At 41.8% G+C, this 12,925-nt stretch overlaps 1 protein-coding gene across 3 annotated transcripts in view; it reads right to left on the minus strand.

The window, feature by feature from the left end:
- Positions 1 to 1,381: 1,381 nt before the first annotated feature.
- The window catches only part of SLC1A3 (solute carrier family 1 member 3), an 81,770-nt gene continuing 70,226 nt past the window's right edge, over positions 1,382 to 12,925 (minus strand). For 2 of the 3 annotated variants that reach the window (XM_001146398.8, XM_009449274.4), the window contains 5 exons: positions 12,506 to 12,798; positions 9,856 to 10,089; positions 9,127 to 9,321; positions 5,716 to 5,850; positions 1,382 to 3,649 (listed from right to left, as the gene is read on the minus strand). In XM_001146398.8, coding sequence (XP_001146398.1) covers positions 3,445 to 3,649; positions 5,716 to 5,850; positions 9,127 to 9,321; positions 9,856 to 10,089; positions 12,506 to 12,798 — 1,062 coding nt within the window. In that variant the 3' untranslated portion in view covers positions 1,382 to 3,444. The remainder of the gene's footprint in view (positions 3,650 to 5,715; positions 5,851 to 9,126; positions 9,322 to 9,855; positions 10,090 to 12,505; positions 12,799 to 12,925) is intronic. The other variant, XM_009449275.5, reaches the window with a different exon arrangement.

The following is a 12,925-nucleotide window of genomic DNA, read 5'->3' on the forward strand; positions in this document are numbered from 1 at the left end:
TTAGCCTGGGCGTGGTGGTGTGAGCCTATGGTCCTAGATACTCGGGAGGCTGAGGATCGCTTGAGCCCAGGAGTTCGAGGCTGCAGTGAGCCATAATCACAGAGTGAGACCCTGTATCTTAAAAAAAAAAAAAAAAAAAAAAAAAAAAAAGCTGTGAACCTGCATATTTTTCATAGTTCCATTTGTGAGCACATGTGTGACTACCACATGTAGGGATCTAAGGCCTGCTTCTCCACCCTCTTTGTCATACTCTGGCTGAGAGGCACTTCCCTTAACCATAAGGGCCTTTCCACAGACCTCCCACAGGCGGATGACCTGCTTCTTATGTCTGCATTGTGGAGGTGGCCAAAACCCAGCGTGGGCTGCAGAAGGGAAGAAAATGGTCCCGGCAGAAGGGAGCACTTCCTAGCAGTGGATTGATTTTATGCGGCACTTCCCAGAACGTCTCACAGGGGGCAAATATTGATCTGCTCAGGGTGGCCAGGCTTGGTTCCCTCAGTTTGTGAGCAGCCTTTCTTTTCCCAAACTGGTCATGTAAATACCATATATGCCTTCACAAAATTAGGGTGTATGGTTCAAACATAGCGATTTGTAAATTTTTTTTTTTTTAGTCGTAAGATCTGTTAGAGAAACCGATTGAAATTAAGAATTTTACTCCCAGAAAAAGGCAAATGCACAAAACTTTCCCCACAACTTCAAGGGCGATGAACCTATTGAACTCTCATGTGGATGACCTAGGGGCCATGGATCCAACTTAAGAGCCTTTCCTCTAGGTGGCTGCCACCTGCTGGTAGAGAGGGTCAGATTATAGGCTCCAGACACTACTTCAATCTGGAGATTTCATGATATTGCCTGCCAATTCTTTACTAAAAAGCATGATGAAAAGTTGTCATCCGTAAGCTGTTCTTAATGAATAGAGCACTAGCACAATGGCTGTTTCTGGAAATCCCTTGAGATCTTAGTTAGCTCTTTTCACAAATGGTGGTAATAATCACAGAGATAAATCTACCTAATTTGGAGGTCAGACAGGAAGTTACTTTTTCGGAAGGGCCCATGGTGGTATCACACTTTTCTAATCCCGACATGGAAATGATTCAATTCATCTGAGAAATTTGAATCTGACATGGACAAGGAAATATGGCCTGGTACAGCAAAGTGCTCTGCTCACCTCCTCCTGTTTCCAGCTCCAGTTCTTGGAGTTGAGCAGGAGAGCATGTCCTTACTTATTTTCTTGTGGCTGGCTCCCCCAGCTGGCTCTGCCAAGATTTTACCTTGCTGCACGGGATCCTTCCAGAGACTGCCCTGAGCTTATTGTAATATTTCCATGAATGGAAAATGTATTTTTCTTTGAGGAGAAGAATAACAACAACGTGCAAAGATGTTAATGTAAAACTAATTTTTTCTTTATTGAAAATACATCTACAAAGTAATGCTTCCCAGTCCACACTGAGTGCATGTGTATGCAGAGCCTGTGATGGCTTGGCGAGAGGATGGGCTCCCCACAGGACCTTTCCATAAGAAATGGTTAGTATATTAAAAAACACATATTGTGTAACAGAATTAAGTTGATATGATTAAGTCTTTGCTCTACTAGTGTCTTAAGAGGACAGCCACGTACTTTAACATTTGTAGTGTATTTCCAAAATAGAGCCTCGACATTAAATGGTTACTGCACCACGGCCTAATGTTAACTTTTATACACAGAATGCTTGGGGTCTATATAAAAATATCTCTAATTGTATATCAGAGGATCTATGTCTAGATTTTTCAGTTTGTTAGCATAATTAAGTCCATTCTTCACCATTTTCAGCCAGAAACTCAAACACAGCTGCTACTGCCTGACAGCTCCCACTCAGCGTCTTTGACTGGATATTCCTTAGGGGGTAAAAATTAATCTCTAAACCTGGGAGCTGCCTTGCCTGAAACTAATGCCCCTGCTGTTTTTTCTCATAACCTCATTGACAGTGTCTTCATACTGATTCATCTTCTACCATTTCTCTTATGGACACAAACAAAACAAAAGCAAACCCCACTCCAGCTGAAAGTTTTGAATGATTTGATAAGTGGGATTCCAAAACAAATAAATATTTTGTTTCCCTCATTCTAAGGACTTTTGATTAAAGAAAAACACTTTCAAATAAGAAATACCCACTCAACTCATGGACTTCTATTAGAGAGCTCATTCATTTGACTTCTTTCAAATATATAAGTCGTCTTATGTTTTGGTAAGCAGACTTCACGGGGGCATGATTTTGGACTCGAGAAAAAGTGTTTCAGGTGAAAAAAAAAAGCCAGAAAAATGAACCTCTTCTTTGTTATTCTTCCTTAAAGAAGACCTGTACTCTTGGTGTTTTCAAATCCTTTGTTTGTAATGTTGCCTGTGCTCAACTCTTTCCTAGCTCTTTAGTGTTCCACAGTGTGACCACAAGCACCCTTGCTAGCTGCTAGTCTTCTCATCTGTTTTCGAAGTCTATCATCAGTTGAGGAGTGGCAGGAGACATTCTTCCCAGAGTAGGAAAGAAGGGAATACTTCCCCCATTGGGATGAACTGGGCAAAGAGTTTGATGAATAATCCCACTCCTGGAATGGCCTCCTGCCTGGCGACTTGCATAACCTGCACTTTGCTCACAGGACCTGGTGACCACTACACACAGCCATCCTGTCCTTAGTTAGAAATGTTCACTCCCATTGAAGTGTCTTTTCTGAAGGCCTCGTGCTCCATGGATGGTACAGGGTGTTCTGAGGGGAAACAGAGGGCAGGTGCTTTCATGACATCACAGGATGTCTGGGCTGGAAGAGACCATGAAGACTTCTAGGGAAGTCCCTCATTTTATAGATGAGGACACTGAGGCCTAGAGGTGAGATGGGACTTGCTCAAGGCCACATGGAAACTTTGCCTTCTGTCTGTCCTCACAGCTGTGCTAGATGTATATGTGCACCTAGCTACTAATGAAATAGGTATACCAGTCAGAAGAGAAAGGGATAAAATCTTACTGTCCAACTGATAACTGGTTGTAATTCAAGTTGTTAACATTTTGAAACTAAAACTGAATTGTATTCTGAAAGATTTTTAAATTTCAAAAGTTGATTTTAAAATGTTTGTAGCCTACTATTTGTCTCTTTAACTTATATAAAAAATCACATTTATAGGATTGTGTGCCACATAAACTTGTAAGATCTGATCAACACTATTTGTGATCTTGGTACCTTATTAGGTAAGACTAACATGAAATGATTTAAAAATTTCAATTGTGGGATGAAAATTGTACACTTTGGCCACCCAAAATCCTCCCTTGTGTTTTGGAGGACTACTTTCCAGTCTTATCAGAAGGGAGGAAAGGGAAGATAACGGGCTTGCTGGAGCGAATGAGCTGTAATGAGATGGAAAGATTTTATAATGGTTTTTAACACCTGGTGCTCAAGAAAGTGTTTCTTCATGTTAGTCTACATCTTGGTTTCACTGTCGATGGGTTTCTCAGTTTCATTGTCCTGTGCAATCAGTTGATATGGTTTCTTCATTTCATTCTCTTCAATCACTGAGTTACCCATTTCAACATCTCTGTTCTTCAGTTCATGTCGTGACAAGTGCTCCACAATCCCAGCTCCCAGGGAGTCTCCCAGTACGTTGGTGGTGGTCCGGAGGCGATCCCTGCAGGCAGGGTGGGGAGGAGGGAAAAACGAGGCTCCCGTGAGCATCACAAGTTTTCAACTTACATTAGGAACTGGCCAGCGAAGCACCTCTTAACATTCAGTTCGCCGTATCTACCAACTGCAAGATTACGTAATAGACACATAATATTCATAATAGTGGCTATTAAAGGTTATAAGGCCATATAGATGATGAATGTTCAGTTATTAGTTTGACTGAAGTGAGAGTCCCAACAGTGGGGAATGAGCCTTCTCTTTAAGCCATTCTCATAATAATACTAAGATGTCATTTGTCCCTCTCAGTCTCATTTTCTCATGAATGTATAGTGGAGTTTTGCAAAGACTACATGATGTGTGATGTCACAACTCACTGAAGCAGTTGTGAAACTGCAGAAACAGGAAACTCCAACTGTCTTGTATTAAGCCAGACATTAAGAAAACTTGCAAAACATAAAATAGTACCATTCTTTTCACTAAATATTGGGGTCAAGGCCGGGCACCGTGGCTCACACCTGTAATCTCAGCACTTTGGGAGGCCAAGGCAGGTGGATCACCTGAGGTCAGGAGTTCGAGACCAGCCTGGCCAACATGGTGAAACCCGTCTCTACTAAAAATACAAAAATTAGCCAGGCGTGGTGGCGGGCGCCTCTAATCCCAGCTACTCAGGGGGCTGAGGCAGGAGAATCACTTGAACCCAGGAGGCGGAGGTTGCAGTGAGCCAAGACTGTGCCATTGCACTCTAGCCTGGGCAACAGGAATGGAACTCCATCTCAAAACAAGTAAATAAATAAAATAAATTTTGGGGTCGAAATGGTTATTTTTTGCAAAAAAATGCTATTTATGTTAGCATATATAACCTTTTTGTTTAAAGATGATAATAAATTCATTCCATTAATTTATTTTATGAATTATTATCACCTTTAAATAAAACATGTAATAAATTAACAAGTGGAAATTTATAAGTGTGTCTAATATGATAAATATGAATAGATACAACCCATATAGATCAAATGCTGTTTCAGTTCTCAATAATTTTGAAGTGTAAAGATCAAAGACTGTGGAGAACTGTAGCTTTATATGAGAGTGCTCATGTTAACTGATGCTGACTGTGGGCCAGACAGTAGGCTGCATGCTTTCTAGGCATCATTGCACTGAATCTTGCAGTACCCCTAGGAGGTAGAGGACACGGGCACCCTCATTTTACAGAGGTAGAAACTAGGGTGGTTGGGTAATCTGCCCGGTCTCACACAAGGTCAGGACACAAACACAGGTCCAAGTAACTGGGGAGTGAATCCTCTCGCCCAATCTGGGGTTTCACGCACACTGTCAAGCTCTTTTCATGTTGCAGTTCTAGTGAACATATGTTGTGTTGACTCCAGCACGTACTCTGTTTTAGGCTTTGCTTTGGGCATCCTGGGGAAAGATTTTCAAAAGTGGAAGGAAATTTTTAAGAGAAAAGGCACAGAGAATGCCAGCTGGAAGAGCGAGGGAAGGGGGCGAAGGGATGGGCCTGTAGAGGTTAGAGTTTGAGAATGTGGAGGGCACATTTCTTGTAACTTTCCCTAGATCCGAAACCCAATTCCACTTAATGACACTAGCTCTCTTCCCAGTGTCGGCATAGCTCAGCCTCACCCTATTGGGCTAGGATGGGAAAATCATTCCCACTGGAATGGGAAGCACACAGAGGCAGGGCCTAAGCTGGCATGTGGGGCCTGCAGCTTTGTTCCAGCTGCTGTGGTGTCATGTTGTGCAACTCAGAAACAGCCTTGCTGATTTATGTTGCCTTTGCAGACAGCGGGTTTCCCAATTCCTGAATGGCTTTATGGAGTGAGATGTGTGGCAGCCAGATGTGCCCCTTAGGCTGACAGGGGAGTGAGTGCACATGGCATCTGGGGCTCGGTCTCCAGATAAGGACCAGGGGTCAGACAATAAGGACAATTTAACTATGGGCCGAGAGGCCCCTCTCCTCAGAGTTCTTTCTGTAGATGTGCCAGGCTGCCTGGTGCCCTAGAGTGACAGAGGGGGACCCTGTGACAGTGAGCTGGAATGCAGGCCAAGCATACTCACAGGAACCAGTCCACCGCGATGATGAGCGTGATGTCGTCAGTGGGCAGGCCGACAGATGTCAGCACAATGACCATAGTGACCAGGCCCGCCTGAGGAATTCCAGCTGCCCCAATACTGGCAGCTGTGGCTGTGATGCTGTTAACAGAAGTACCAGAACAGAAAACACTTTTACAAAGCTCCCCACGTAGAGCATATACGCTGCAAAATACGCACGGTGCCAATGCCTGACTTGCCATGTAACACAAGAGGACGCGCTTCAGAAAAAACGTAAATGAGATTTTTTTTTTTTTGAAAGAGTATCTCACTCTGTTGCCCAGGCTGGAGTGCAGTGGTGCAAACTAGGCTCACTGAAACCTCTTCCTCCTGGGTTCAAGTGATTCTCGTGCCTTAGTCTCCTGAGTAGCTGGGAATACAGGTGCATGCCCCCACACTTGACTAATATTCGTGTTTTTAGTAGAGCAGGATTTCACCATGTTAGCCAGGTTAGTCTCGAACTCTTGACCTCAAGTGATCCACCCACCTTGGCCTCCCAAAGTGCTGGGATTACCGGCATGAGCCATCATGCCCGGCCCGTAAATGAGATTAAAAAAAAAAAAATTGAACTAATCATCATGCTAACTAATATTTATCATGTGCTTACTATGTGTCTTCTGATATACTAAGCATGGTTTATCTCATTTGGTCCTCGTACAGTGACCCTTGTGAAGTTGGACCTATTATTCTAGTCGTTTTTAAATAAACTGGCAGCCATACACTTTTTAACATCCCTGAAAGTATTTTGTAAGGCAAAGTCTAAAATGCTGTAGAGTTACAATAATAATTTGTTTCTAATAATTCCCCTATCCAAGTGGAGGGTTGTAAAGTTACTGAACATTCATGATTAATGTTGTTAAAAGAATCAAATTTGGTTTCTTAGTTTGGTTTGCTTAGTTAATTCAAAAGCAAAATGATTTATGAACAAAGTTTTATAGTATTAGAAATACTTTTTATGAAGGCAATGTAGACCTGGCTTGCAAAGCAAATGTTTTATAAACAGTAAAGTATTATCTGGTTATAAGTGGTATTAATAAAGTATTAAGTCTGTCACAGAAAGTATTCATGGTCCCCATACTGCTCCCCTTCTAAGATACTGGGACTTTTAGCTGGTATATGACTCCCCAGAATGAAGACTACACTTCCCAACCTCCCTTGAAGCTTAGATTAAGTTCTGGCCAGTCAGACATGCATGGAGGTGACTGAGCAACTTGCAGGGTATACCATTTCCCCACTTCCCACTGGCTAAAATCTGGGGGTGGTGAGTCATCCCGGACCACCTGGATAATGATAATACCCTAGAGACTTAGTCTCTTATACCACAGAACACCTATCAATCAGCCTTGAAGGCTTTGTGGAGCAGAGCTGTGCTGCATGAAAGAGAAATATATTTCTATCTTGCTTGTCACTGTTACTGTTATTTTTAACTCTGTCACCTTTTTTTTTAATAACCCAGAGCCTTTCAATCAATATGCCAAAGTATAGGTTACAGGTGAGCTGAGATAATGATCTCCTAAGTCCCATTGTAACTACTTTGGGCCTGAGGTTCCCAGAACCCCCAGGTCAGTCATTGACCTCTGGCCCTGATCAGCCTTTTCCTTTTTACTCCAATGCATCCTACTACAACTATTATCATTTTCTACTAACACAAAACATATACACAGAGTCTAACAACTTATTTCTAAATAAACATAACAACAAATGTGTGGTGACTGATTAGATGAAAAGAAACTAAGACACCAAATGTAGGCCATAAATGTGGATTTGAACTTGGTCTGGAAGTAAAAGCTGTAAAAGACATGTTTTGGGGAACAACTGTGGAAATTTGCATATAGATTGGATATTCTGGAAGTATGTTTAAGATTCTTACTGTTGTGGTTATGTAGAAAAATATCCTTATTCTTAGGAGATGCATGCTGAATTATGTACAGGTGAAATGTCATAATGGCAGAGAAAGACAGAGAAAGAAGAAGCAAAAATGGCAAAACGTTTGCAATTTTTCCATCTGGTAGAGGATGGTTGCTATAATATTGTTTCAACTTCCCTATATGTAGGGCATTTCACAACAAAATGTTGAGTGATAAAAATCCCCCCAAATCTGACTTATTTTGCTCTCCAAAATGTACTTTTAATAACAATTTAAAAAAAACCCCACAACAATGAAGAGCAGAGGCTGATCTGGATAGTGAGGCTTAAAGTGTCCCGTTGCCATTAGACTCATGGGTCCCTTGTGCAAAATAACTTTTAATAAGCAAAAAGGAGGGATTATATTTGCATATGCACATGTGTATGCCTGGCGTATCTCTGGAAGGATGCAGAAGAAACTTGCAGGTAACACTGGTTGCCTCTGCAGAAGGAAACTAAGAGATGGGGGGAAGGTATGGAAAGGAAAATAACTTTTCGCTGAACACCTCAAATATAATAGTTAAAAAAAATTCTCCACAAAAATCAGATTCTTGAACTACTTGTCAGTGTGGTCTGTCATCTATCTTACACTGTCTAAAAATTCACCCAAGAGAAAAAGTTCATCTAACTTTTTATTTTCTAGTAGTATCTATACAAGCTAACATATTCTAATGCTTTTAAAAATTGAAGTATAATCTAACACTTTTAAAAAGGAGAAATATCCATACTACGTATTTTACAGACATTAAAAAGAATGATGAAGTAGACATATTTATTGGTCTATTAATAAGCAAACCAATCAAAGGCAAACATGTATGTATAGTATAATTTCACTAACTACAAAAAAGAAGTGTGTGCATGTCTATGCATAGGAAAAGTCTTTCCAAACCAAACATGAACAATGGTCACTTACAGAAGGATGTGGAGCGATGTGATGGCAGGCAAGTTTCCCTTTTTACTTTATACATATTTATATTTTTTGAACCTTGTTATTAATGAGTGTATACATCTATAATCTAAAAAAACCAATTAAAATACCTAAATATAGGATGATTACCCCAAATCCCCACCTCTTGATTATGTGGGATCCCCTTCCCAACCCTGGTCATCCTCTTGTCTTTTAAAGGCATTCTTTTTTTTTTTTTTTGAGATGGAGTCTTGCTGTGTCCCCCAGGCTGGAGTGCAGTGGCATTATCTCAGCTCCCTGAAATCTCTGCCTCCGGGTTCAAGCAATTCTCCTGCTTCAGCCTCCCAAGTAGCTGGGACCACAGGCCCGTGCCACCAGGCCTGGCTAATTTTTGTATTTTTAGTGGAGACAGGGTTTCACTATGTTGCCAGGCTAGTCTTGAACTCCTGGCCTCAGGAGATCCACCCGCCTTGGCCTCCCAAAGTGTTACGATTACAGGCGTGAGCCACCACGCCCAGCCTTAAAGGCATTCTTAAGAAAGGGTGTATAGAACTCTTTCCTTGTACCTGATTGTAATAATTTGTCCGAAGTTCAGTTCAAAGTTGTTTACTTGAGCAATGAAAATGGCAGCCAAAGCCTCATAGAGGGCAGTCCCATCCATGTTAATGGTGGCTCCTACGGGGAGCACGAATCTGGTGACGCGCTTGTCCACGCCATTGTTCTCTTCCAGGCACTTGAAGGTGATGGGTAGGGTGGCAGAACTGAGAACAGTGAAATAGGGCACATCAGCTGAGTGTCCTGGTAGTTCTGACTGTCTGTGCGTTTGGTCTTTGGGACAGACAGTTCCTTCCTCTCCCATGTTCTAACTTAAAGGGAACTAAGTCAGCAATTGTATAAATAGGGGAGCGGGTTAAGAACAGTGTGGTCCCCTCACGGGGTCATTTGGCAGCTCTCCTGCTTCTGGGTTCCTCTGTGAGGCATCACTTGTGATCATGCCCTCATCACGACAGCCTGTGCCAAGTCACTCTGCCTCTTCTCCCTCAGGCGAATGTCAACTAAAGAGAGATGAAGTGGGCGGGAAAGGATAGTTGATTTCCAATTTGTCCCCACAAAAGATATGTAGCCAGGCATTCCCTGAATCCCAAACAAGTGTGATTGACATCAGAAGTGAGAAAGCTAACTCATCATTCTTGGAAGTTTAAAACTCAGAATAAAATGGCTTCTCCTACACCCTACTTGAGGGGCCCTGGTTCAAGGTAACATTTCAGACTCATTTTCCACACATACATACATACCTTGAAGAGGTCCCCAGAGCGGTGATGAGTGCTTGCAGCAACCCTCCAATAAAAACCCAAGGGTTTTTCCGTGTTACCAAGAAGTAGAGGAGTGGCAGGACGATGACTGCGTGAATGAGTAAGCCAACAATGACAGTCACGGTGTACATGGCAAGCTGCCCCCCAATCACACCCATGTCTTCCATCTCCACAATCTTCCCAGCAATCAGGAAGAGAATACCCACAGGGGCATACCTGGGGAGAAGCAACACCAGCACGGTTGGAGTCTGGTTTCCACCAAGCTAGTCCACAGAAATTTCCAAGTGATAAGAAAAAGGGAAAAGAGAGTTGACTGCCAAACTTTCCTGCCCAGGATACCATTAGGACTTACAGAAACTGTGGACTTCTTTTTTTTCTTTTGTAAATATAAATTTCCCCTGATTCTTGCAGAATCGGGCTTTCCCCTCACTGAGAATTGCTCTAGGACACAATGTTTTTCTCTTAAACCTGGGGGAAAAGGCAGATACAGAGCTTTTGATACCCACCTCTGTCTTCCTAGCCAGCCCTCCTTTCACTACACGGGGGTCACTTTTCTGGTCCTCAGATGCCACTCACTCCCTCTGCCTCCTGCTCCCTTGCTAAGTGTCCTGAACAGCCGGAATCCACTGTACCAATATCCAGACTTTTGGAAGCATTTTCCACATCAGAGCCTAATTCCCAAGTTAAAGCAAGAGGCACACGATGCTACACCAGTGTCTCAGGTTTGCAGTCAGTTCTCTTATTCAAGGGCCACTTTTATTATTGCCTTTCCATATCTTCATACCACTTACAAGATTACTTAGTATTATTCTTCAGATCACCTTTTTTACTTAAGTAAATTTACTTTAAGAGAAAATTCTATGTTATAGTACAAATGGAAATCTAGTACCACTTGCCATAAATAGAAGATGTCCATAAAATAAATTCATTATTAAACTTAATAATGTGCATGTATGTACTACTGCAATCAGGTTATAGGTGTTCTAATGAAGTCATTATTCCCCACAGGCTGCTACTGCCATTTATGAGCTTTCCTCCTGCAGACAATAAACTGAGACTCAAAATGATTTCTACATGTTGAAATAACCTAGAGTTTGCTTAAAGTCCTCACTGCCTGGATTTCCCTTCTGTTTGTTTCATATGTGCAGCCAACTACAACCAAACTCACATTCCAAACACAGAGAAGCCAATCACACTTAAGAAGAAGGGTCTCCTGGGAACTATGGAGGACTTGTTTCAAATCGAAAAATACAATGCTTCTTTCAAAAGTCCTTTAAGAACCCAGGCCAGGAAATCATAGGAATACCTGTTTTCAGAAGTATAATAACTCAGCGTTGAATGTGCAGGTGAATGTACAGCTAGACAAGCTGCATGTGAGGTTCATTCAGTGGCCTTGAATGGGCTTCTTTCATAAAAGAGGTGAAAGGTGGAGGCATTTAATAATATGAAGATAAATGTCCACTTTCATTCCTGCCAGGGTTTCAAAGGAGCCTTCCAAGTGGGGGCTCCTGTGGAGACCACATTCTGATCTGTCTTTGTGCCCAAGTTCATATCCATCTTGTACAAATTCCTGAAAAATGGATTTCTCTGGGCTTTGTTGGCATTAAAGACAAGGGCATTTTTAATCATGTTGGTGACTGAGTGCTTTTCTTAGCAATGGATGCTTTCCTGCCTCAGGTGCCACAGAGGAGACTGGATTAAAAATAAAGAATGAAAGAGAGGCAACCTCCACACAAAGCCTAAGTCAATCAAAGCGTTCTCTCCCCGTTGGGTAAAGTTTACTTTCCAAGGTCAATGTTCCTCTTGGATTTATAGTCTCTTCTTTTGTCTCCTGCTGTCAACTTTATTAAAGCAAATTTTGTTATAAATTGTGGCTTGGCGTTTTGTAATACTTCCTGTGAATCCTTTAGACATTGCAGCAGAACTGCCATTTACATTTCTTTCTTAGGGCTGAAACAGATGAGGAGCCCTCAGTTTTCCTGATGGCCTAGGGGGCCTCTCCGTTTGCTTTTCCCTTTACTGGAAACACCCTTCTTCTGGTACTTTGGTATGACTGCTTCCTCTGTTCATTCAGGTCTTAACAAAGTACGTCACCTCCTCAGAGGCCTTTCTGCACCATCCAAGGCAAACTTTGTGCCTTCTCCTAGTTACCTGCAATTTCATTTTATTTTTCCACAGCACCTGTGACTAAAGCATATGGTTGATTGATTTGTTTGTTTATTGTCTGTCTCCCTTAAAAGAATGTAAGATCTGGAATATCCTTGTATGTTTTCTTTATTGCTATATCCACAGTGCCTGGCACTATATGCTTAGCATATAGTAGACACTCAATAATTATGTCTTGAATGAAAAACTAGATAAAAAATGGAGAAATGAGGAATGAGATTCCATCAGCACTGGGGTAAAAGGAGGTGACGGCTTTTGAAAACAAGGAAGCAAACTTATTAGAAGAGGCTTGCAGATAGGTTCAAGGCCTCTAGAGGCCCAGAGATTCATTGATTTTCCTGGGCTTACCAGAGTGAGATAACTGCAATTGGCCATCCTGCCTCGTGGCACCTTCCTCAGTACAGAACACATGTTGATGGCAATAACCATCTCATATATAACATATACAGAAAATGGAAATACATACCACATTATTACTGCTACCAGTCTCATGATGGCTTCGTTAAGAGAATCAAAGAACTCTCTCAGGGCCTGCCCCTGTTCCTTCATGTTTCCAATCACAAAACCGAAGCACATAGAGAAGACAACTAGACCCAGGGCATTGACTCCATTCACAGATCCTGGAACTGGGACCAGCTCCTCTGTGATTCGGGTGAGAGTCTCCATGGCCTCAGACACATTGTTTATCACAGCACCCACAAGCGTTTCGTTGGCCTGGATGGGCACTTTAAAGCTTCTCTTCTCATAGTTGGTTTTAAACTTAAAAATAAAAAGCACAATGAGGATTAAAGGTGATTTTTATTTTTTTCTTTATATTTTCCTATTGTCAAATTTTCTAAAATGATATCTGTTACTTTGTATTCAGTGATGAGTGTTATAGAAAGTC

This window comes from Pan troglodytes, chromosome 4 (assembly GCF_028858775.2).
Source record: "Pan troglodytes isolate AG18354 chromosome 4, NHGRI_mPanTro3-v2.0_pri, whole genome shotgun sequence".
In the NCBI taxonomy this organism is placed as follows: domain Eukaryota; kingdom Metazoa; phylum Chordata; class Mammalia; order Primates; family Hominidae; genus Pan; species Pan troglodytes.